The following is a 26990-nucleotide window of genomic DNA, read 5'->3' on the forward strand; positions in this document are numbered from 1 at the left end:
CGGCCGCCACCAGCCGCGCCGTGGCGCCCGCCGCCGCCGTGGCCGCCGCGCCCTCGGGCCCCGCGGCGCCCTCCTCTGCGCTCTCGGCGCCCGCCTCCGCCGCGCCGGCGCCCTCGTCCTCGTCCTCCTCCGGCTCGCCCTCGGGCTCCGAGATCTGCGCGGCGATCTGCATCTCGAAGATGGTGTCCTCGCAGAAGCTCACGAAGAGCTCCATCTTCTCCGACTCGCCGCCCTCGTTCACCACGTCGAAGATGAACTGACGCTTCGACTCCTTCACCTGCAGCGCGGGGCGGAAGGGACATGATGGGGGCGCCGTCGGCGGGCACTTGGGACCACAGCCAAGGCGGCCGGACGCTCGCCGCTGTTCTAAGCATCATCGTGGTTTTTATTTTCGAGGAGCGCACCTGTATTGCGCTCGCTGTAGGTGCACTTGTATGAATTTCAGCAAGGCCAGGGCCGGTATCCTGGCATTTTGTGTATCGTAATCACATTTAATCCTTACAAACCATCCCAGAAGTATGGGCTGTTATCCCCATTTTACAGATGAGGAAGTGGAAGCCCAGAAAGTCATGTGCTCAGGGTGACACAGAAGGCGTGAAATTTGAATTCCCAACAAGCTGGCTCCAGAATCGATGTTTTTGGCTTCTTTGAGAAAGGGGGCATGGTGGTTGAGGGCAAAGGTTCTGCAGCCAGCCTGTCTGGGTTCCAATCCCAATTCTACCACTGTTAGACAGAACTCTCTGGGCCTCAGTTTCCCCTTATGAATTAATAGATGCTGAGTGCTTAGAACAGGGCCTGGTGCCTACAAAATGCCCTATGTGCCTGCTATCTCAGTACTGCTGTTTGAGCACTGGAGGGCCATGCAGACAGACATGGGCTCCTGGGACCACTAGAAGGTGGGAATGGGAAGGAGTGAGCAGGAGGAAGTGAGGGTTTGGAGGAATAACGCTAACAAAGAGCGTGCCTGTGGAGTGCATTCGAGGGGCAGAGGTGGGAGCTGGAGCTCCCACAGCAGGTACCAGAGTGTGAAGGACCAGTGATGAGCCACGGTTTCCTGCAGATGAAGGGATGTGTGGCCATCCTGGGTGGAAGGATGATGCAATGGCTTTTAAGCCAGATTGGAGAGCAAGATGAATGTACAGTGATGCCTCAAGGGATACAGATGAGTGAGCAAAATCTTGGGGGTTCTGGTGGAGTATGTGATGGGGGCCAATATGCAAAAGCCTTGTGAGAGGGCACAAGGGGCTCAGGGAGGTATCAGGTGTGAGGGGGCCAAGGTGGCATGGGAGAATGTGGAGGAGAAGGTGACCATACTGGGCTCAGTGTGCTCTGCGGACATGGGTATATGGGGGAGGCATGCATGGACCTGGGCAAAACCGGGGATGGAGGCTGTCAATGTGAGCTGTTGCTGCTGTTTAGTCACTGAGTCGTGTCCAACTTTTTTGCGACCCCATGGACTGTGGCCCACCAGGCTCCTCTGTCCATGAGATTTCCCAGGCAAGAATACTGGTGTGGGTTGCCATTTCCTTCTCCAGGGGATCTTCCTGACCCAAGGATTGAACCCATGTCTCCTGCATTGGCAGTGGATTCCTTACTGCAGAGCCACCTGGGAAGTCCTGTAAATGTGGGAGGGGCCTACTCTTCATACAGGCTGTGTGTATGCACCACGATGCTCACGCAGGGGGACCCAGGGATAAGTGTAAGAGGGCCTGGAACATGAGGGCAGGGTTCAGGGTGGGGTACAAGCCTGGGAGTACATGAGCCAGGCCTCACTGAGGAGGAGAGTTGAGGGGCCCAGGGCCGAAGAGATGATGGGAGTGCAAGCCTCACAGACTGTGTGATGTGGGAAGGGTGTGCAAGAGCAAGTAGGAGGAGTGTGTGCATGCCTGGGGGGGGAGGCATCTGAGAAACCAAAAGGAAGTGGGGGGAGTTCCCTGATGGCCTTGGGGTTAGGATTCTGTGCTTTCACTGAGGAGGCCTGGGTTCCATCCCTGATTGAGGAACCATCCTGCATGCTGCATAGCATGGCCAAAATACAAAAAAAAGAAAAAAAAAAAAAGGAAGTGTGAGAGCAAGGGGCACACAGTCTTGGTGTGCATTGTGATTGTGAGCAGGAGGGCCACTTGGACAACAGGGGCTGAACCTGCCTGAGGGGCCCGTGGGCATGTGAGAGAATGGGGGATGGGGACCATGTACCGGCTAAGTGTGTGAGGTGGACTGGGGGGATGTCAGGGCCACGTGAGTGCACTCTTGGAGCAAGTGAGTATGTAAGGGACAAACACTGTGGGCTGGGCATATTAGGAGCACATAGATCAAGAGGTAGGCTTGGCCACCAAGGACATGGGCGAGGGGGGCTTTTGTGAACATGTTGGAGAGGGCGGTCCAAGTGTTTATGGGTGAGCATGGGTGTGCCAGGGCATGTATGGGTGAATAAGTGAGGGGCAGGCAACCATATGGCATGCCAGGGCTTCAGGAAGGCACACTGGCATCCTCAGAGTGAGTGCACAAGACAGGTGCACCCACAGGTGGGCCCAGAACAAGTGAGATAGGAATTGCGTGTTAGGAATTCAGAGGGCATTTGGGAGCACATGTGGTGACTGGTGTGGAGAAGGAAATGGCAGCCCACTCCAGTGTTCTTGCCTGGAGAATATCATGGGCAGAGGAGCCTGGTAGGCTACCTTGCATAGGGTTGCAAAGAGTCAGATATGACTGAAGCGACTTAGTGTGCACACACGTGGTGACTGGTGAGGGATGGGCCAGCATTAGGGCATCCCGGAGCCCTCAGAGTGAGTGTGCAAAAGAGTGGGCACGGGCAGGCCAGTGTTGATAGAGAGCATACCAGGAGCTGCTGGTAAGGTGAGCAAGGTGGGTGTAACCACGTGGGTTCAAGTACACAGTGTGGGTACAGTTGCATCCGGACTATTAAGAGCTCCCAGGGTGAGTGTGCAAGAGGCAGGCGTGGTGTGAGCAGCCACATTGAAGGCATGCCAATGCTGCTGGTGTTGCATCAGGGTATGTATGCTGTGTGTTCAGTCACTTCAGTCGTGTCCACCTCTTTGTGACCTCATGGACTGTAGCTCCCCACAGGCTTCTCTGTCCATGCAGATTCTTCAGGCAAGAACACTGGAATGGATTGCCATGCCCTCCTCTAAGGGATCTTCCCAACCCAGGCATCAACCCTCGTCTGCTGCATTGCAGGCAGATTCTTTACTGCTGAGCCACCGGGGAAGCCCCATATCAGGGTATGTCCATGCACAGGCCGAGTCTGCACAAGGTGGGCATGGGAGAGCCAGAGGTCTCCAAGGTCTGCAAGGGCACAGCAGTACCCACACGTGCAAAATGGTGGGCATGGGCTTGCATGAATGGAGCAGGGGCCCAGTGGGGTCTGCAAAGGAGATGTGCAAAGCGTGCACTGCCCCATGTGGGGTCCAAGCATGCGAGGGGCATGCCCCGGAAGCCCCAGGAGGCGAGCATGCACGTGCATGGGTCTGCTGACCTGGGGCATCTCCCACTGGGCGCGGTTGGTCTCCGAGATCTCGAAGTAGATACGCTCGATGCGGCGGGAGGCCCCCATGATCTCAATGCGGCCCAGGTAGGGCCGGAAGTACTCGAGGATGCTCTCCGCGAGCTCGAGGAAGTTGCGCAGGCGCGGGTCGTGCGGCACGTGCTCTGACAGGTTGGTCAGCAGCACCGCCACATTAAAGCCGATGTCGCGGGCTGGCTCCTGGAAGCGGTTGGCGAACTCCTCACAGTTGATCATCTCGTTCTCATCCGCTTCGGAGCACGAAAGCAGGAACTGGATTTCTGGACCGGTGAACTGCTTCTGACTGTCCATGGCCTGGCCGGGGGCGGCGGGGTGGAGTAGAAGGAGAAGTCAGAAGGGTGGGCTGGGGAGCCCCGATGCTCTTCCTGAAACCACTATGGACTTTTCATAAAGACAGAAAAGTCCAGGATCATATAATCACCACCCAAGGCTGACACTCAGAGGTTGACATGGGTGAGACTGTACCAGTTATTAAAATACTGAATGCTAGGACTCCCCTGGCGGTCCACTGGTTAATAATCCGCCTTCCAATGCAAGGGGACAGTGGTTCCATCGCTGGTGGGAGAACTAAGATCCCATATGCCATGGGGAAACTAAGTGCATGCACCACAAGAAAGACCCAACACAGCTGATAAATAAATATTTTAAAAGTTACTGAATGCTGCATTTCCACAAAGCTGAGCCACACATGCACTGTCAGGGTGAGTCCATTTTTCATTGGTGGTAAGATGTGAGTTGATGAAACTCAGCACTCGTGTGCACACTTAGTCACTCAGTCCTGTCCAACTCTTTGTGACCCTATGGACTGTCGCCCACCAGGCTCCTCTGCCCATGGATTCTGCAGGCAGGAATACTGGAGTGGGTTGTCATGCCCTCCTCCAGGAGATCTTCTCGACCCAGGGATTGAACCTGCATCTCGTGTCTCCTGCATTGGCAGGAGGGTTCTTTACCACTGAGCCACCTGGGAAGCCTCCCAGCACTTGGGTAGCAGCTGGTATAGGGATGCTGTCCCAAGCTCCCTGCCGGCCATCCTGCTCTCCACCCATCCTCCCACCCTCACCCCTTACAGTGGCACCTGTGGTCTGTACCAGAGGCTCTCTTGACCCTCTGGCTGCAGTTGGGAGCCACCCAGTTGGGGTCAGGGAGCAGGAGAACGGAGTTGCGGCATTTCTCTCCTTGGTTCCCTCCCTGTGCTGGTTGTATCTCTCCCTCAAAGGTCAGTCCTGCCATCCTGTCCAAACAGCTCCCTCTATCACCCAGTTTGATCCTCACTCTTTCCTCCAGGCCAGCCCCCTCAAGGCCAGGGTCCTGACTGATAGCAATACATGCCACCCCTTCTACCCCTTCCCCAAGACCCTTTGGTCCCCCATCCTACCATTTTCAGCATCTACATAATTGGCACCAGACACAATGGAGGCCTCCAAATCTCAACCGGGAATAAAGAGTCATATACTCATCACCCTAGAATTAACAAATGCTCATGATGACACATTTTCAACTACTCTATTTTTAAGAACTAAAACATGGCAGCAGTGATTGGAGCCCTCTGTGTACCCTTCTCTTACTCCATTTCCCCATCTTCCCCCAACTATCCTGGAGTTGATGTATCCTTCCCAAGAACTATGTGTCAGGGCGTTCCTGGTGGTGCAGTGGTTAAGAATCTGCCTGCCAATGCAGGGGACATCAGTTCAATCCCTGGTCCGGGAAGATCCCACAGGCCTTGGAGCAACTAAGCCCGTGCAGCACAGCTACTGAGGCCTGCAAGCCTTGAGCCTGTCTCTGCAACAAGAGAAGCCACTGGATTGAGAAGCCTGCAAACCACCATGAAGAGTAGCCCCTGCTCACCCCAGCTAGAGAAAGCCTTGGGAAAAGCAAGGAAGAGCCAGTGCAACCAAAAAGAAAATTAATTAATTAATTTTTAAAAAAGAACTGTGTGTCCCACGGATGGACCTAGAGGGTATTATGCTTAGTGAAATAAATCAAAGAGAAATATTGATGTTTTCACTTCTATGTGGAATCTAAAAAAACAAACAAACAAATGAACATAGGAGAAAACAGAACAAACAGACTCACAGATACAGAGGACAAACTAGAATAAACCAGTGTGGAGAGGGCAGTGAGGAGCGACAAGATAGGGGAAGGTGATTAAGAGGTACAAAATACATATAAAATCAATAAGCTACAAGTACATATTGTACAGCAAGGAGAATATAGCCCATATTTTATAATAATTTTAAATGGAGTATAATCTACAAAACCATTGAATAGCTATGTTGTACATAATATAACATAATATTGTAAGTTAACTCTACTTCAATAAAAAAAGAAGTATGTGTCTGTACTTCTACTATCTATATCCTGTCATTTATCTGGTATCCTGTATATTATTTTGATATAAAGAATTATAATCATGTAATTTTTTCACTCAACTGTATGTTTTCAAGATCTATCTATATTGATGTATAGGTCAGATGAATGCATTTTCACTGCTGTGTAGTATTCCTGTTTTATAAATACAGCATTCTATTCAGAAGAGAAGGTGACTCCAGGAAAGAAAATCGACAACCATCATAGAAGAAGGTTTGATGACAGACATTTAGATTATTTTCAGTTTTTTACTTTACAGACACTTCCATTGAATATTCTCATACTGCTCTCTGCTGCTGCACTTTTTGCAAAAGGTTCTCTGGGGCAATCTTTTAAATATTTTGACAGCACCCACAGTAAGAATGCATTTTATAATGTGACAAAAAAAAAAAGATTTCGGGACACAGCTCTGACTTTCGCTATGTAACGCACTCTGCAATGTTCTATTTTATTTTTAAAAATGCTGGTCATGACTTAACTAAATTAATTTCATGACCAACAGATGGTTTGCCACATGCAGCTTGAGAAACGTTGCTCTGGGTATGAACAGAAGCGAAATTTTCTGGCTCTAAAAAGTGCTTTGTAGCCAAGAACTTTGCAAAAATGCTTTCTAAATGAGTAACATGCTTTGCAAATCATGAAGGGCTCTAGAAACCACAGAGCGTGGAGACATAATCACACAGGAACTCTTCACCTTCTACTGTCGCTCCATCAACCTGACTCCTTTTCTTATGATACAGTGTGACACTGCCCCTCTTAAAATCTGACTCCCCCAGCCTGCTCCGCATGGGGCCTGGGACTCCATCCCCTCCGTTCAGTCCTGGACTCTGCACGCTCTTGTGATTTGCTGCTCTCTGTCATTGTCCATTTGCCGGTCCCCTTCTTTCGAAATACCTTCCTCTCTGACTGTTGTCAGTTTCCTCTGCTGGAGTCTCCTCTTTCAGACCTCTAAAGGTTAAAGGGGCCCCAGGTCTGAAATCTTCACTCTTTCCTTGAGATATACACGCTCCATGGAGAGAGCCTTGAGGCTCAAGCCTCAGAAAGCCATCCCATGCCAATGACTGTGAAGTCTACATCCCAGCCCTGACTGCTCCCCAGAATCCATACACTTGACAGATGAAGCCTTATCTGACATCTCTGTGTGGAAAAGGCCAGAACTGAACTCTTGATTTCAAAACCTCTCCTCCCACAGTCTTACCCATCTCAGGAATAGCATCACCACCCACCCAGGTGCTTAAGTTAAAATCTTTGAGTCATCCTTGATTCCTCCCTTTAATCTCACTACCCACACTGAATCCATCAGCAAATCTGTCAGCTCTGCTTTCAAAAGATCCAGGACACACACTTCTGCCCCCTCCACGGTTCTATCCCCGACTAGAGGGTCACAGTGACTCCTCCCTGGTTTCTCCTCCTCTTCTCTCCCCAGAGTCTCTCCCGCCACCCCACACACACAGCTGGAGGGATGCTGTAGACATCCGAGTCAGATCACATCCCTCCCCTGCTCAGAATTCTCCCTTAGCTCCATTTCATTCAGGTTAAAAGTCAGAGTCCTCCCCACAGCCAACCAGGCTCAGCACATCCTCCCCCATCACCTCTCAGACTTTATTTTTGCCTCTCTCCCTCTCAACAGCCACGCTGGCCTCCTCTGCATCCCTCTTGTTCCCATTTTTCAGCCTTTACACTTGCTGTTCCCTTTGCTGGGGAGGCCACAAACTCTCCTACCTTCACAGGGTAGCATTCAGCTCTCAGCTTCAATGTCCTTGGCCCTCCCTGACCACCCAGTTTACGGCGCTGACTACATCATGCTTTGTTGCACACCAGCTTGCTCATTTACTTCAGACCACAGGTTATAACCTGAAATTATCTTGTTTACTTATTTTCATCTGCCCCTCCCCATTGGACTATCAGCTCCGAGGGTGGGGGTCTCTGTTTTGTTCACTGCTACACACAGTAGGCACTCAGCGCATATTTGTCAAATGACTTAAGCAGTTTGAAAACAGAGAAGACTTTTTAACTCTGTTACAATTTTGGAAAATCAAGAAGTCCTTTTTTAAAAGAAGGCTAACCTTATTTTTTAAATCATAAAAGTAATTGAAAAGCCTGTTGTAAAATATAAAGATTTGTAAAGTTTGGGAAATCATATGATGCTTTGGGTCTGGGAAACCATGTGAAGCTGGGTAACAGTCAGACATTTAGAAATGAGAATATCTCCATTTTGCAATTTCCAATGAACTAATGTGTCTGGGCATCAGGCACTGATGGTTGCTGACATCACAAAAGGAGTGATGAGGGGACAGGTTGTGCTTCTTAATGGGCATATGAAGAACCATAAAGGAAGGTGCTGGCAAAAATAAAAATCAAAACCAAAACTCCAAACCTGAGTCTGATCAAGCTTCGTGACCTAAGTCCTAGTTTGCAGGAAATGCAGGGGACAGAAGAACAGACTAAATGACACCATAAGGTTGCATCAGCCAGATCCAAACAAAGGCCGGAAACTCTACGATTAATAGAGAAGTATCTACGGATAGCCATGAGCTACATGTGGCTACTGAGCCATAGAATTTTGGCTGGTGCAAAGTGAGATGTGGCAACAGTGTATACTTATGGATTTTGATGACAGTGTAAACAAAACAATTTAAAATATCTAATAATTTTTATATTGATTATATGTCAAAATATAATTTTGGTGGAGGAGGTTAAATAAAATATATTGTTTAAAATAATTTCATGTGTTTCTTTTCACTTTTTTAAAAAGTGCAGGTACCAGAAATTCCTTAACTGTATGTGTTGCTCCCACTGTATCTCTTTCTAAAAAATATTTATTTACTTATTTGGCTGTGCTGGGTCTTAGTTGCAGCATGTAGGATCTGGTTCCCTGATCAGAGATTGAACCTGGGCCCCGTGCATTGGAAGCACAGAGTCTTAGCCACTGGACCACTAGGGAAGTCCCTGTATTTCTATCAGGCATTGCTGCTCTACTGGATCAGCAAACTGGATTTCTAGCAGATAAACTGCCAGGAAAGGAAAAAGTGAAGGAGGGACAGCAGTCAATAGAAGGAGGTTTAACGAAATAACACAGGCTTCCCTGGTGGTAGTGGCTCAGTGGAAAAGAATCCACATGCAATGCAGAAGACACAGGTCAGGAAGGTCCCAAATGCCACTGAGCGATGAAGCCTGTGCACCACAGCTATTGAGCCTGTGCTCTAAAGCCCGGGAACCACAGCTACTGAAACCCACGCACTCTAGAGCCTGTGCTCTGCAGCAAGAGAAGCCCGCACACCACAACTAGAGAGTAGTCCACACTTGTCGCCACTAGAGAAAAGCCTGCACAGCAAGGAAGACCCCGCAAGGCCAAAAATAAAGACAGAAATAAAGCTGTCTTTTTTTTTTTTTAAGAGAAGAATTAGCAATCAATAGCACTAGGTGACCTTGTTTGGATGCTGCTTCAAAGAAATTACAAAAAGTTATATGTGATATTTTGAAGATCTGGAAATTAGAACACAGAGCAGACATTTGATGATTTAATGAGCTATGGATCTTTTTCATTTGTCTTCATTGCTTTGTTTTCAGTTAGGGATGATAATGACACTGTGGCTTGTTAAATAACAGGAAACCCTTTTAAGACCATATATTGGACAGTTCCATTGATATGAAGTGTCCAGAATAGGCAAATCTATAGAGACAGAAAGCAAATTAGCAGTTGGCAGGGGCCTGAGTGGGAGAAATGGGAAGTGACTGCTAAAGGGCATGGTGTTTCTTTTTTCGGGGTGATTAAAATGTTCTAATGTTAGATTGTAGCAATGGCTGCACAATTCTGTGAATATACCAAAAAACTCCTCCCATTAAATTATACCTTTTATATGGGTGAATTTGATAGTATATGAATTATATCTCAATAAAGATGTTTCTAAAAGGAAGTCTTGAATTCAGAGAGATGTACAAAAACATTTGCTAATAAAAAAAAAAAAAAGAAAAAAAAGAAAACTGCAAAATAGTGCCAAGAATAAATTAGTAGCCTAAGATATATTTTCACCCACCAGGAAGGGCTTTCCAAACTGTCGTAGATGTTTTGGAATCTGCCAAGTACTTATCACTGGAGATATGTTTTGCAAACTGTCAAGAACTCTGTCAACCATGAAGAGCTTGGGAAACCCTAAAATAATTCTGTATGCTTTTCAATGCAGATTTACATATGAAAGGAAATGCAGAAATAAATGCCTGGAGATTTGAACACCAAGAGGATAACCGTGGTAGCCTTTGAAGAGATGTGATGAGAAATGGGTGGGAGGTAGGGATCAAAGGTAACCTCAACCATAGCTGTAAGTTCTGAATTTTTTTTTTACAAAAGGAATGTACCCCTGTATTACCTATTTTGTTTAACATTAATACAAATATTTTAAATGATTTTCTACATAAAAATCAAGTCTTGGACTTCCCTGGTGGTCTACTGGTTGAGAATCTGCCTGCCAATGCAGGAAACATGAGTTCAAAGCCTGGTCCAGGAAGATTCCACTTGCCATGGGGCACCTAAGCCTGTGTGCCACAGCTACTGAGCCCGAGTGCTGCAGTTACTGAATCCTGCATGCTCTAGGACCCGTGAGCCACAGCTCATGTGTTGCGACTGCTGAGCCTGTGTGCCCAGAGCCTGTGCTCTTCAACAAGAGAAGCCACCACAACGAGAAGCCCTTGGATGGAAACGAGAGAGTAGCCCCTGTTCACTGCAACTAGAGAAAACACAGCAAGGAAGACCCAGTGCAGCCACAAAACTAAATTTAATTTAAAAAATGTTTTATGCATGTCCAAACTCCTCCCCCCCAAAAAAAACAAATAAACAAGCCATCATAAGCAAAGGCAAAAGACAAATGATGAACTAGGAAAAAGAAGTACACCTCATATCACTAGCAAAGTTATAAGCAGCCCAATATATAAAGAGCTCCTAGAAATCAAGAAGAAAACTGCTAACATCCCAGTAGAAGAGTAAGCCAAGGACACAGGCAGTTCACTGAACAAGTAATACAAAAGAAGTAACATGTGCATGATAAGCCACTTCAGTAGTGTCTGACTCTGTGACCCTCTGGGCCATAGGCAACCAGGACCCTCTGTCCATGGGATTCTCCAGACAAGAATACTGGGGTAGGTTGCCATGCCTTCCTCCAGGGGATCTTGCTGAGCCAGGGACTGAACCTGCATCTCTTACATCTCCTGCCTTGGCAGGCAGGTTCTTTACCATTAGTTCCACCTGGGAAGCCCAAAGTAATGTGTAAAGATGCTTCACTACACTCATAACAGGATAAACGTGAGTTAAAACTGTGCAGCACTACCCCCTTTCACCTATCAGATTGGCAAAAATCCAAATATTTGACAAATGTGGTCTGGTGGTGAGGCTGTGGGGAAACAGGCAGCCTCACATGTTGCTTATGAGAAGGAAAAACAGAGGGCAAAATCTGTCCAAATGACAAATGCATTTACCATTTAGCCCAGCAATCCCACTTTTGGAAGTCTATCTTCAGATAAAACTGCACATACAAAATGATGTATGTACATATTATTCTAGTCAGCATTGCTAGTGGCCCACAAGGAGGCTTCCTCAACACACTTACTTCCATCTGCTGGAAGCCTGTGGTACAAATTTACAAAATCTGTGCTATAAATTGGCACCTTTGTACAGTGCACAGCTTGAACAGCTATGCATGGGAGCCCTAATGAGAGCACGCGTTTTAATGGCAAAAGACTGGGCACACAGTGAGTGTCCATCAACAGGGAATAATCAGAGACTTCCCTGGTAGTCCAGTGGTTAAGACTCTGTGCTTCCAATGCAGGGGGCATGGGTTGGATCCTTGGTTAGGGAACTAAGATCCCACATGCCTTAAAGCATGGCCAAAAATAAATAAATAAATAGGTAAGTGAAAATATCAATAAGAATAATAAATTATTTTTGAAGAAAAATGGGAAATTATCAAATAAACCATAATATATATGCAAAGTGGAATACTGGACACCTATACAAAATAATCCGGACACTCCCTGTACCTCTAGAATATATTGCAGGACTTCCTTGATGGTCCAGTGGATAAGAATTCACCTGCCAATGCAAGGGACATGGGTTCAATCCCTGGTCCCAGAGGATTCCACACACCACAGAGCAACTAAGCCCGTGGCCACAACTAATGAGCCCACATGCCCTCGAGCCCGTGCTCCACAACAAGAGAAGCCACTGCAATGAGAAGCCCACGTACCACAACTAGAGAGTAGCCCCCATGACTGGCAAAAAGACTGTGCGACAACGAAGACCCAGAACAGCCAAAATAAATAAAAATAATAAAATAAATAAAATAATAAAAAATAATGGACGGCTGAATAATATTTCATTACATGTGTACACACACCACCTTCTTATTTTGGTAGTACTTCTACTTTAAAAAAATTTTAAATTTATTTATTTTTTAATTGAAGGATAATTGCTTTACAGAATTGTGTTGGTTTCTGCAAAACATCAACATGAATCAGCCATAGGTATACCTATGGCCCCTCACACACCACCTTCTTTATCCATTCACCCATTGACAGATACTTAGCCTATTTCCACACCTTGGCTATTGTGAATAATACTGCAATAAACATGAGAGAGCAAACATCTCTTTGAGATAACAGTTTCATTTCCTTTGGACAGATATCCAGAAGTGGGATTGCAGGGTCATATGGGACTTCCCTGGTGGCTCAGACTGTAAAGCGTCTGTCTACAATGCGGGAGACCTGGGTTCCATCCCTGGGTCGGGAAGATCCGCTGAAGAAGGAAATGGCAATCCACTCCAGTACTATTGCCTGGAAAATCCCATGAACAGAGGAGCCTGGTAGGCTACAGTCCATGGGGTCACAAAGAGTTGAACACGACTGAGCGACTTCACTTATGGTAGTTCTAGTTTTAATTTCTTGAGGAATCCTCTATTCTGTTCACCTCTATTCACCAATGGTCAAAGCTTCCCTTTTCTCTACATCCTTGCCATACTGTTCTCTCTTTCTCTCTCTCTTTTTTTTTTATAACAGCCATCCTAACAGGTATGAAGTGATATCTCATTGCGGTTTTTTTGATTTGCATTTTCCTGATGATAAGTGATATTGAGCACATTTTCATGTACCTGTTGGCCATTTGTATGCCTTCTTTAAACAATGTCTATTCAGGTCCTTTGCTCATTTTTAAATAGATTTATTGATTTTATTGTGTTGGTGTTATCATGAACATTTTGTGTGCACTGGATATCAACCCCTTATTACATATGAGGTTGGCAAATATTCCTCCCATTCTGTAAGTTGCCTTTTTATTTTGTTGATGGTTCCCTTTGCTGAGTAGAGTCCTTTTAAAATGATAAATGATGCAGGGGACTTCCCTGGCGGTCCAGTGGTTAGACCCCATGCTTCCACTGCAGGGAGCACAGGTTCGATCCCTGGATGGGGAACTAACATCCTATATGATGCACAGCGTGGCCAAATATAGATAGATAGATAGATAGATAGATAGATAGATAGATAGATAGATAGATGACATGACTTTAGCTCCTGCATAATGCTTTCTGGTTCTCTTGCAGCCATCCCCCCTCAGACTCTCGCTGAAAATCTGCTGGTCGAGAGAGTAGGGCTGGGACTCCCCAGAGCAGGCCTGGCATTCAGGAGGTGCTCGCTGACTATTTATTGAGCTAGTAAGTGAATGACCCTGGGGGCAGTGTACTTTGGAGTCAGACTGCCTAAATTTGAATCCCAGACTTGTCAATTAGTTGTGTGACCTTAAACAGAGCATTTCCACCTCCCTGTGCCTCAGTTTCACTTCTGTAAAATGAGAATAAAAAATAGTCCTTACACCTCATGGTTGCTATAAATTACCATTCATTTACACATAGGACCTGGCACAGAGTGAGAACATGATACATATTATCCCTTCTCCCTAAAGCTTAGGTAGCAATGTAGTTATGACTTCATCTTCCATTGCAGGGGGAGCAGGTCTGATCCCTGCTCGAGGAGCTAAGATCCCACATGTCTTGGGACAAAAACCCAAAACATAGAAAAAAAGAAGCAATATTGTAACAAATTCAATAAAGACTTTTAAAATGGTACACATTTTAAAAATCCTAAAAAAAAAAAAAAAGAATCTGTGAGGGATTGCCAGGGAAGGTAGGGGTCTCAGGGGTGGGTGGCACAGATGCCCAGGGAAGCAGGCATTGCTAGGGATGGGGGAGGACATGGCCAACTGTGGCAAATGCTGTCAAGATGACGAGTCAGAGGAGAGATTGTAGGGTGGAGAGATCCCTGATGATCTTAGTTGGTGTAGTTTCAGGAGAGTGACAGGGACAGAAGCCAGCAAACCCCAAATGAGGGAAGTAGTGGGAGGTGAGAAAGGAGTGAGCAAGTGTAGACAGTTCTTGGGAGGCGTGGCTGAGAAGCGGGGAGATAGAGAGGCAGGGAGGTTCTCGGAGGACAGCTGGGAGGCATGGGGCACTTTATGCTTAACTTGGGTGACCCTGGGCTTATTTAAATGCTGATGGACAGCAGCAATCGCAACCCCTAGGATAAAGTAAGAAGCCATAGGTCTATACCGATATAAATGAATGAACAAATGCATAAACAAATAAGTAAATGGAGGAGAAAGGAAAAACTCTTCCTTACAGTAAAACGGTACCTAATCTGTGCAGAAAAGGGAATCTTCTTACACTGTTGATGGGAATGTAAATTGGTGTGGACCGTATGGAGGTTCCTTAAGAACACTAAAAATAGAATCACTATATAATCCAGCAATCCCACTCCTGGGCATATACCCAGACAAAACACTAACTCAAAAAGATACATGCACCCCAATGTTCATAGCAGCACTGTTTACAATAGGCAAGACATGGAAGCAACCTAAATGTCCATTAGCCGATGAATGGATAATCCCAGTGGTACGGGGACTTCCCTGGTGGTCCAGTGGTTAAGAACCTGCCCGCCAATGCAGGAGACATGGATTCAGTCCCTGATCTGGGGAGATTCCACGTGCCTCGGAGCAACTAAGCTTGTGCACCGCAACTACTGCGCCTGCGCGCTCTGGAACCCATGCTCCACAACAAGAGAAGGCACCACAATGAGAATGTGTTGTCCCACACAGGGCAACAAAGAGTAGCCCCCGCTGGCAAATAGAGAAAGCCCATATGCAGCAGTGAAACCCAGTGCGGCCGTAAATAAGCACCTAGAAAGAGGATGCGGCACGTGGATACAATGGGATACTACTCAGTCCTACAGATTAATGAAATAACGACCTTGCAGCGACATGGATGGGCCTAGAGATTATCGTGCTAAGCCAAGTAAGTCGTAAAGAGAAAGACAAATGCCATATGGTATCACTTATATGCAGAGTCTAAAATATGACACAAACGAACATAGGTACAAAACAGAGACAGACTCGCAGACGTGGAGGATAGGCTTGTGGTTGCATGAGCGGCTGCAGGGGAGGGAAGGATGGGGAGTGTGAAATTAGCAGATACAAACTATTACATATAGAATGGATAAACAACAAGGTCCTACCGTATAGCACAGGGAACTATATTCAACATCCTGTGATACTGCATAATTAAAAAGACTATATATATATCTACATGTAAAACTGAATCACTCTGCAGTACAGTGGAAATTAACAGAACATTGTAAATCAACTATATTGCAATAAAAATTTTCTAAAAGGTATCTAATTCCCAGGTGGCCCTAGTGGTTAAGAATCTGCCTGTCAGCGCAAGAGGCGCAAGAGACACAAGGGATGTGGGTTTGATCCCTGGGTCAGGAAGATACCCTGGAGTAGGAAATGGCAACCCACTCAAGTATTCTTGCCTGGAAAATTCCATGGACAGAGGACCCTGGCAGACTACAGTCCCTGGGGTCGCAAAGAGTTGGACATGACTGAGCATACACACACAATAAAGGTAAAGGACATCAGAAAATTTAAAAACTATCTCTTATCAACTGCCAGAGTAATAATCATTTGACATAAGCATTTCTGATGGATGCCAACTTGAGTGCAGGATATTTACATGGTCTCAAAGCACAAGATACCAAGGGGAACGAATCATTACAGTGGAAACCCTGGTAAACACCTTCACCAAGTGAGCCGAGCTAACACAAACTGAAATGTGAAGAACTAATAGCACGCACCTCCTGATATGATACACCAAGAAGGACATAGTGCTTCTCTTATATTCCTGTCAAAGTCTATAACCTCAGTCGAATCACAGGGAAAACTCAGACAAGCCCACACTAAGGGCCATCCTATAAAACAACTGGCCTCTATTTTTCAAAAACGTCAAGCTCATAAAAGGCAAAGACAAACCAAGGAAGGGTTCTGGACTGAAGAGGGCTAAAGAGACAGGCATCACCAGCCCCATGAACATGAACTTGGGCAAATTCCAGGAGATGGTGAGGGACAGGGAGGCCTGGCGTGCTGCAGTCGCAGAGTCAGACACGCCTGAGGGACTGGACAGCGGCAAAGGGACAGGATGCCTAAATTCAATCCCTGATCCAAGACTGGATCCCTGACAAGGGAAAAACTTCCTTCAAGGGTGAAAAGTGAATAAAATCTGTAGATAGCAGCACTGTGCCAAAGCTAATTTCCTGATTTGCATAAATGTTTTCTGGTTATGTAAAGAAGATCTTCACGACCTGGATAATCACGATGGTGTGATCACTCATCTAGAGCCAGACATCCTGGAATGTGAAGTCAAGTGGGCCTTAGAAAGCATCACTATGAACAAAGCTAGTGGAGGTGATGGAATTCCAGTTGAGCTATTTCAAATCCTGAAAGATGATGCTGTGAAAGTGCTGCACTCAATATGCCAGCAAATTTGGAAAACTCAGCAGTGGCCACAGGACTGGAAAAGGTCAGTTTTCATTCCAGTTCCAAAGAAAGGCAATGCCAAAGAATGCTCAAATTACCGCACAATTGCACTCATCTCACTCGCTAGTAAAGTAATGCTCAAAATTCTCCAAGCCAGACTTCAGCAATACGTGAACCATGAACTCCCTGATGTTCAAGCTGGTTTTAGAAAAGGCAGAGGAACCAGAGATCAAATTGCCAACATCCGCTGGATCATGGAAAAAGCAAGAGAGTTCCAGAAAAACATATATTTCTGCTTTCTTGACTATGCCAAAGCCTTTGACTGTGTGGATCACAATAAACTGTGGAAAATTCTGAGAGAGATGGGAATACCAGACCACCTGACCTGCCTCTTGAGAAATCTGTATGCAGGTCAGGAAGCAACAGTTCGAACTGGACATGGAACAACAGACTGGTTCCAAACAGGAAAAGGAGTACATCAAGGCTGCATATTGTCACCCTGCTTACTTAACTTCTATGCAGAGTACATCATGAGAAACGCTGGACTGGAAGAAACACAAGCTGGAATCAAGATTGCCGGGAGAAATCTCAATAACCTCAGATATGCAGATGATACCACCCTTATGGCAGAAAGTGAAGAAGAGCTAAAAAGCCTCTTGATGAAAGTGAGAGAGGAGAGTGAAAAAGTTGGCTTAAAGCTCAACATTCAGAAAATGAAGATCATGGCATCCGGTCCCATCACTTTATGGGAAATAGATGGGGAAACAGTGAAAACAGTGTCACACTTTATTTTGGGGGGCTCCAAAATCACTGCAGATGGTGACTGCAGCCATGAAATTAAGACACTTACTCCTTGGAAGAAAAGTTATGACCAACCTAGATAGCATATTCAAAAGCAGAGACATTACTTTGCCGACTAAGGTCCTTCTAGTCAAGGCTATGGTTTTTCCAGTAGTCATGTATGGATGTGAGAGTTGGACTGTGAAGAAGGCTGAGCGCTGAAGAATTGATGCTTTCGAACTGTGGTGTTGGAGAAGACTCTTGAGAGTCCCTTGGACTGCAAGGAGATCCAACCAGTCCATTCTGAAGGAGATCAGGGATTTCTTTGGAAGGAATGATGCTAAAGCTGAAACTCCAGTACTTTGACCACCTGATGCGAAGAGTTGACTCATTGGAAAAGACTTTGATGCTGGGAGGGATTGTGGGCAGGAGGAGAAGGGGACGACAGAGGATGAGATGGCTGGATGGCATCACTGATTCGATGGACGTGAATCTGAGTGAACTCTGGGAGTTGGTGATGGACAGGGAGGCCTGGCGTGCTGCAATTCATGGGGTCTCAAAGAGTCAGACACGACTGAGCAACTGAACTGAACTGAAGGGAATGAACTCATTCTCATTACCTGAAGTATTTAGAGGTAAAAGAGAATCATGACAGAGTAAATGAGGTAAAAAGTTAACATATTTGCAATCTGGGTGAAACGGTATGCAGAAATTTTATGTAATGTTCTTGGCAACTTCTCCATAAGCCTTAAGTTATTTGAAATGAAAAAGATAAAATAGTGATGGAAAAGATCTGGCAGTAATAATAGAAATAATAACGGGCAATATCTCCTGTATTCTGTGTTCCAGGCACTATCCACTGTTCACCCACTGCCCACTCTCATAGCAGTCCTTTGAAACAGTTAATGTTATTATCTTAGCCCCATTTCACAGATGGGGAGCCTGAGGCTCAGAGCAGATGAGTGACTTACCTGGGATAGAAAGGATGGCAAAGCCAGGTGGGTGGACTCCTGGATAAAGCTGTTTCCTGCCTCTCCCTAACAGTCTCATTATTTAGACCTGCAGTGGTCATTAGTGACTGCCTCTCCCATTCGTCTATAAGCCCCATGAAGGGAGGGCTGTGTCTGTCTCAGACGTTGCTCTGTCCATGGTCACGGTACCAGCACAGGGCCCAATGCAGAGGAGAAACGCAATGGATGTTTATCAACTGAAAAACTGATCTCTATTTATAATAATGATACAATTATGACTATTAATAATGATAATAGAAATACTGGTTCTTATTTGTATTAATGCATTTCATCTTCAAAACAACTCCAAGGAGGACTTCCCTGGCAGTTCAGTGGTTAAAATTCCCTGCTTCCAATGTAGCCGGGAAGGTTCAATCCCTGGTTAGGGCACTGAGAGCCCACATGCTGCTCAGCCAAAACAAAAACAAAACCCAAGCGCTTCCCTGGTAGCTCAGTGGTAGAGAATCTCCCTGCTAATGCAGGAGACATGGGTTCAATCCCTGGTCTGGGAAGACCCCATATGCCACAGAGCAACTAAGTCCATGCACCATAACTATTGAGCCTGTGCTCCAGAGCCAGCGAGCCACAATTGCTGAAGCCCACACACCCTAGAGCCTGTGCTCCACAACAAGAGAAGGCACTGCAATGAGAAGCCCACACACCTCAACTAGAGAGCAGCTCCTGCTCGCCTGAACTAGAGAAAAGCTGATGCAGCAACGAAGACCCAGCACAGCTAAAAAATTTTCTTAAATAAATGAAATTATTAAAAAAAAAAAAACCTCCAAGGATGGTTTTATTCCCATTTTACAGATAAATAAATGGAGGTGCCCAGAGGAGTCTCTTGACCAAAGCAGGCAGCCAGGCAGGTGCACAAGTGGTCCTTGGCACCCCCACCCATCCACCTCCCAGTACCCACCTTCTGGAAGTCCTTCTTGGAGATGAGACCACGGGGATCAGTGACATAGTCCTGGAAGGCCTCAGAGCCCACGATGTCCTTGAGTTTCAGGAACATGTCAAAGAACTTGAGGATCATCTCCACGTTGGATGAGGATTCCACAAGCATGTCCACCATCTGCCGGGCAATCATGCCGTTCACCACGTTCCCTGCAGGCAGCCCCCGGTCAGTGTGACCCCAAAGCACCTCCTCTCTGGATCCCCATGTGGCCTGCCTCCCCTCTTTAGCTCAGGAGCTGCCAGGATGCCCTGTGCTGGTGGAACTTCCCGGCCAGCTTTGACCCCTCCCCAAAGGGTCACTTCCTGCTCTGCAACAGCAGCAGGTGTGAACCTGGCTGATCCTGTCTCCGTCCTCCTCCCCCTATAGCTGGGGGAGTCATCAGTAAAGATAACAACGGCATCAGCTAACAGCAGGTCCCAGATGCCATGGCAACTGCTACATTGACGTGACCTCATCTTTGTAAGGAACATGTGTCCCTGTTCATTTGTACAGATGAGGAAAAAGACTCAGAGAGAGTCCGCACTCAGGGTTCCATAGCCAGTGAGGCGGTGGGGCGGACTTGAACCCAGAGAGGTGAGACCTCAGAGCTCACACACCTAAGTCTTTCCCAAGTCCATAGGGGCCAGGGAAGTCCGTAGAAGACTGAGATAGGCTGGAGGGCAGACAACAGGGAGAGGTGGAGACTGTGGTAAACTGGGACACCATGCTTCCCCCCAAAGCAAACTGGCTCCAGCTTCTCTTTAAACAGAATTTCACTTTTATTTGTTTATTGGCCACACCACATGGCTTGCAGGATCCATGACCAGGGATTGAACCCAGACCATGCCTGTGAAACTGACAAGTCCTAACCACTGGACTACCAGGAAATTCCCCAAACTGGCTCCAGCTTCCTTTTGGACCTTTCAATTTTCATATAATCTCAAATGTATTAATGCATGAAGTTTCCAAGAATACAAGGAACTTCATGTATTCCAGATTAATCAATGGCTTACATTTTGCCATGTTTGCTTTTTAATACCTCTCCCTCTATTTTTTTTCACTGAATCATTAAGGAGTAAGCTGCAGACATGAGGCATTTTACCCCAAACATTTCCACATATATATTCTAAATGATGAGGACATTCTCTTATCTAATCTTAGCGCTGTCATCAACATCAGATTGAATATTAATATTATTTTGTTATTTAATCCAATTCAGCTGACTTTTGCCATGTGAGACTATAGACCCTGGGCACTGAGTCTTTCAATTTTTCAAAAACAAAATGTTCAAAGGGATTGCTGATTTTTAAATTTGATTTTTTTAATTTAAATTTATGATTTACTTATTTATTTTTGTTGCACCATGTGCTGCATGTAGGACCCTAGTTCCCCGACCAGGGATCGAACCTGTGCCCCTTGCACTGGAAGACACAGAGTCTTAACCACCGAACCACCAGGGGAAGTCCCTAAATCTGATTTTTAAAAGCTAATGACTAGTTACCAAAAATCAAGACATTGTAGGAGGATTATTCATTGCCAAATGGTTTGTCATAGCAAAATATTTTTTAAAAACCTTGAATGTGGAACTTCCCTGGTGGCACAGTGGATGGGAGTCTACCTGCCAGTGCAGGGGACACAGGTTTGATCCCTGGTCTGGGAGGATCCCACATGCTGGGGAGCAACTAAGCCCATGCACCGCAACTACTGAGCTCGTACTCTAGAGTCTGGGAGCCACAGTTACTGAGCCTGTGTGCTCCAACTACTGACCCACACGCAGCAGAGCCGCACACCACAACCACTGAGCCCATGAGCTGCAATTACTGAATCCGGTGTGCCTAGAGCCTCTGCTCCACAACAAGAGAAGCCACCACAATGAGAAGCCCGTGCGCTGCAGTGAAGAGTGGCCCCTACTCGCTGCAATTAGAGAAAGCTGTGTGCAGCAATGAAGACTCAAAAATAAATAAATAATAAATAAACACATTAAAAAACAAACCAACCCTGAATGTCCATTGATAGGGTTGTGGTTAAATGAATCACTGTATTGCAACACAACTGGTAATATGCAGCCATATAAAAGAATGAGGATGCTTCTATGAACCTCTATAGAAAAAGTCTTTGTCTGCAAGTTAAATTAGTTTATTAATTAGTAATAAATTATGGTTGTTTTAAGCCACTACATTTTAGGAATATTTGTTAGGCAGCAAGAACTGACACATTCAGCAAATAAATAATGATTCAGGGCAGACATTTTAAAAAGTGTCCTGGCCACCCACCTGATTAAGATTTCCCTGGGCAATCAATAAATTATCATATGTACATAGGACCTGGCACATAATAAGTGCTCAATAAGTGTTTGGAGAGCTTATTACAGCGGTTTAAATGCATTGACCCTGACATGATGTCAGATGGGGTTGAGGCTTACACTCTCCCGGGTCTGAGGGCCATTCTCGAGCTTGTCTGCACCTTGGTACCCTCCACTTACCCCCAGCCACTGGGCATTTACCTTCTAGTAGTGACAGCAACATCACCACCATGTCCTTCTGCAGATCCAGCAGCTCCTTCAACAGCTCGATCTGGCTTGAGTCCTAGGGACCCCACATCCCAGTTATGTGAGGGTTCTTTTTGGCAGAGATGCCTCCCCCACCTCCAGCTGCTTCCATCCACCCAGCAGGGCCTAAGACCACTTTTCTTTCCCCATCTTACCTCCGAGGGGACCCGAGTCCAGACATGTTCCTCGGAAGCAGGGCAAAGGGCAGAGAGACAAGATTGCGGGGCTGGGGTCGACACTTTGGGGAAAGTGAGCCCAAGGGTGGATGTGTAGTGGCAAGGGCTGGTTGACACAGAGGGCTAGGAGGAGTATGGGGCTGAGAGCAGATGCCTGGGACCAAGAGAGACAGAGACAGACAGGAGCACATACTGCGGACACTGACGCAGATCTGGGAAGAGATGAGAGTTCTGCACTGCACCTGGCCTGCGGTGGGAGGCTGACCCATGTTTGTTGAATGAATGTGTGATGAAAAAAGTGAGACTCTGGGTTCAGGAAGAAGGTGGCAGGACACAGCTATGGGCTCTCTGGTAAGCCTTTTGGGAAGAATGTGGGGACACTTTGCTTCTCCTGTTATAGCGTCTCATGGAGGGCCCACAGAAGTCTCCAACATGATCGAAGTTCTGCCTCATGGTCCCTATCTGTATGAGACTGAACTACATAAAATTGCCAATATTTAGGCATGTTGCCAACAAAGTGGTAATTTCATAAGGTTCTACCTAATAAAATGGAAGAAGGGTAAGGGTACTAGGTAAATGGGATGTAAGACTCCTCTTGCTAGTTGTAAGGCTTGATGTAAGGCTACCCCATGCTAGTTCTTGAGTTGCTAATTCTAATCCTAAAGTGCGTGCATGCGTGCTAAATTGCTTAAGTCGTGCCTGACTCTGTGCAACTCTATGGACCGTAGCCGCCAGGCTCCTCTGTCCATTGGATTCTCCAGGCAAGAATACTGGAGTGGGTTGCCATTTCTTTCTCCAGGGGATCTTGCTAACCCAGAGATCAAACCCACATCTCTTATGTCTACTTTCATTGGCAGGAGGGTTCTTTACCACTAGTGCCACCTGGGAAAAAGCCCTCTGATCTTAACACTTTCCCATGATTCCAAAGCTCTGCATTCTGACTCAAACATTCCAACATTCCAGGATCTCAGATCCTGGTGAGTGCCTGTGGTGTGTGCCTGCCCAAGACACAGCTACTTAATTGATTCAACAATCCTGCTCTCAGAGAATATAGGACTAAACTCACCTTCCTGGTTCTAGAGGTGAGTATTGGACCAGGTCTGGCCAATCAGAACTTTCTTTTCCCTGACCAGGGTGATTGGTTCAGGAATGGGCATGTGACTCTGTAGTCCAATAAGAGTATGGCAACTCTTTTCTTGGAGCTAAAGAAGGGTTCTTTCCCCTCTGAAGCTGTTAGAGGGGCTCACCAGGACACCATTCTTTCCAGCCCCTGGGAAATGCCTGCTTGATAATGAAGCCAGAGAGGAGACAGACATTTCTACTAACAGCATTCTAGACCCTAGATATGATCTGATCTGTGATGTGAGCTGTTAAGTTCTTTTTTTTTTTTTTGTAAGCCACCACTTTGCATTGGATTTCTAGCTTTTGCAATGTAACTTAGGCTATGGCTGATGAATTAATTCTGTAAGATTTGGAAATCTCTACAAAGATACCAGTATTCTCTAGAGTTTTAAGATTACAACAGCTTGACTTCAACTCACTCACACTGAGAAACTGTGTAGTTAAATTCAACTCCTTTCAAAAGGTCAGATGACACCAAACAGGGTTTCTGCCAGCCCCTGTGGCACCTTTGAGTAAATTAGAAAAAGCTTCCCTTCCTCAAGACTCTTCCTGTTGGGAAATTATAAAATATAGAATATTGCCACCTGCTGGAAAACTACTGGAATAAACACATCGATGTATTTACTTAGGATGTGTAGGTTCTGGATGGTGCCCTTTCAGATGCTGAGCCCTCCTGCAGGGCATTTGGCAGCCTTGAAATATGTTTACCAGACAGAAGCAGAGCAAACGGACAAGGTGTTTGTGAGACATTGACAAGACTGCAAAGGGGTGGGGGTGGTGGGGCAAAGGGAGCACGAAGATGCTAGAGCTGGGGCTCGACAGGGACCTTACATCATGGATGCTCTGGATAGGAGTCATCTGCCGCAAGCAGAATAAAGAACCGAAACACTGCTTCAGCCTCCGGCCCAGATCTAGACGCCAACCCTTTTCCTATCCCCATGAGTCAATTTCCCACCTCAGGGTTCCCGGCCGGTTCTAGACTGGTTCAGCATCTTCCTTCTGGACGGGCTTTCTGCATGACCCCGCCTCCTCCCCTCCACCGTCTATCGGCTGATAATCCATCCCACTGGTGTGAACACCAACCAACCATAGAGTTCTGGGCCAGAGGGGGCGGGGCCCAAACGCAGACCACTGGAACTATAGATAACCAGCCGATTGGCGGTGGAGGGGAGGAGGCGAGGTCACGCAGAAGGCCCATCCAGAAGGAAGATGGGACACGTCCGGAACCCGCTGGGAACCCTGGGGTGGAAAACTGAGGGGGCACAACTTGTAAACGTGCCGGTTAGGGGGTGTCCGGAGGCAGTAGGGTGAAGAACAGAGGGGCCCGAACCTGCGCGAGCTTCATCATCATGTGCGCAAACACGTGCAGAAATCCCACCACGGCGTCCCAGAGGCGGCTGTGCGCTAGACTCTGCTGGTTCCCAGTGCAGGGGCCCTGGGTGGCAAAGGTTCTACGTGAGCACCAGGTAGGGCGAGGGATGCGAGACTGCCCCGCCTCCCCCCAGAGAGCGAACCCTACCTGGATGTACTCGGTGAGGCTGTTGAACACCTGTTTAGCCACCGACATTGCCTTGGAAAAGTTCCTCTTGCCTTGCTCCTCAATGACATCCTTGCCGGAGTAGTACCAGTAGAAGTCGCTGATGGACTCCTGGCGGGTAGACGCAGTGTGAGCGGCTGCTGGGGCCAGCTATGGCCCAACAGTTCCCGGCCCAGGTCACACCTGGGCAGCCTCACAGCCTCACCTGCAGCCGCAGGAGGTAGTCCACGGTACAGATGATGATGTTAATAGTGGTTGTATTCCCTGTCTGTGTCCGTAGGTAATTTTGGAAATCTAGGGAGATGAAAAGTTATTCATTCATTGAGCTCGAGGAGATGGACACATGCTAGAGGAGGACAGTGGGTCCTTTATTCATTTATGCAATAAATATTTATGGAGTGCCTATTGTATGTCAGAAAGCATATAATCATTTTTTTAATAACTCTTTATCAGTACCTACTATGTGTTAGAGGAAGATGGAGGATCATTTATCCATTTTGTGTAATAAATATTTATTGCGGGCCTACTATGTGCTAGATGTAGTGGAAGGTCAATCATTTATTCATTTTCCCCCCAAAATATTTACTGAGCATCTATAATACAACAGGGGGAAATGGAGATTCAACCTTTAGCCATTCACAAGTTTTTTTGTTTTTTTTTTTTACTGAATGCCTACTATGTGCTGGAGAGATGGAAGATTGGTTATTCATTCATTTCTCAAAAAAAATTTATTGCACAGCTACTGAGAAGCAGAGGAGATAAGCATCTGTCATTTATTTGTTCATTTAGTCAATATATATTTATTGTGCACGTACTATATGCTAATGATAGATGAAGACTGGTCACTTAGACTTCAGTACTATAAATTTACTGAGCATTTACTCTGTGCCAGGCACTGTTCAGGGCTTCCCAGGTGGCGCTAGTGGTAAAGAACCTGCTTGTAATGCAGGAAACACAGGAGACTCGAGTTTGATCCCTGGGTTGGGAAGATCCCCTGGAGGAGGGCAGGGCAACCTACTCCAGTATTCTTGCCTGAAGAATCCCATGGACAGAGTAGCCTGGCAGGTTACAGTCCATAGGGTTGCAAAGAGCTGGGCATGATAGGAGTGACTTAGCACATATGCAGGCACTGTTCAAGGCCCTGGGGATACAGGAGTAAGAGAAAACAAAGTCTCTGCCCTTGTGAAGTTTCTATTGTCATGTGGTAATTTTTCAATCTTTTCTAACTGCAACCCACAGTAGGAAATACAGTACATATTTATACTGAGGCCCAGGAGGCTGTCTAGTCTGACATCCACATATGCCTGAACCAGCAGTTTCACACACCCTTACTATGTGCCTTGTGTGCACGCATGCTATCGCTTCAGTCATGTCTGACTCTGTGACCCAGTGGACTGTAGCCTGCCTGGCTCCTCTGTCCATGGGATTCTCCAGGCAAGAAGAGTGGAGTGGGTTGCCGTGCCCTCCTCCAGGGGATCTTCCCAACCCAGGGATCAAACTCAAGTCTCCTGTGTTTCCTGCATTGTAAATGGGTTCTTTACCACTAGCACCACCTGAGAACCCCAGTATGTGCCATGCATTCTGCTATTTTGTGCCCTGGACTAGTTAACTAGAAAGAATTCTGATCTCAATGCACTAAATGTATATTCTTAACCTCCCAACCTTGATTGCACATTTGAGACACCTGGAGAATTTTAAAATTCCCAATGCTCATAACTCATCCCAGACCAATTAAATTAGACTATCTGGGGTGAAAACTGGGCGTTAGTGTCTTGCAAAGCTCCCCAGACAGACCAGTGTGCAATTAGAAATGAGAATCTCGGCGATAAACTTGATTCACAACCATCTAGTGAGTCAGTTCCCACTATTTGAAAAACGTTCTATGGCAGAAAGCTTATAATTTGAGCTGAGTGATGGCTACTTGGGGGCTTATTAAACCATTCTCCCTTCTTCAGCGTGTGATTGAGAAGTTCTGGAATAATAATTATGATGATCATGGTTGTGATGGAGGAAGCTCAGGGGGTTGGAGGAACCCAGAGGAGCTGCCTGACCCAGACTGGGTGGTCAGGGGGGGCTTCGTGGAGGAGAGGACCTCTGAGCTATGACCTGAAAGATGAGTAGGAGTT

At 46.4% G+C, this 26990-nt stretch overlaps 1 protein-coding gene across 1 annotated transcript in view; it reads right to left on the reverse strand.

Moving 5' to 3' along the window:
• The window catches only part of RYR1 (ryanodine receptor 1), a 126387-nt gene that overhangs the window by 13452 nt on the left and 85945 nt on the right, over positions 1 to 26990 (reverse strand). Inside the window, exons 85-91 of the mRNA XM_040254107.1 lie at positions 25070 to 25158; positions 24847 to 24975; positions 24658 to 24762; positions 21985 to 22066; positions 19464 to 19651; positions 3497 to 3838; positions 11 to 277 (exon numbers count right to left, since the gene is read on the reverse strand). Coding sequence (XP_040110041.1) covers positions 11 to 277; positions 3497 to 3838; positions 19464 to 19651; positions 21985 to 22066; positions 24658 to 24762; positions 24847 to 24975; positions 25070 to 25158 — 1202 coding nt within the window. The remainder of the gene's footprint in view (positions 1 to 10; positions 278 to 3496; positions 3839 to 19463; positions 19652 to 21984; positions 22067 to 24657; positions 24763 to 24846; positions 24976 to 25069; positions 25159 to 26990) is intronic.

This window comes from Oryx dammah, unplaced genomic scaffold (genome assembly GCF_014754425.2).
Source record: "Oryx dammah isolate SB20612 unplaced genomic scaffold, SCBI_Odam_1.1 HiC_scaffold_13, whole genome shotgun sequence".
Classification (NCBI taxonomy): domain Eukaryota; kingdom Metazoa; phylum Chordata; class Mammalia; order Artiodactyla; family Bovidae; genus Oryx; species Oryx dammah.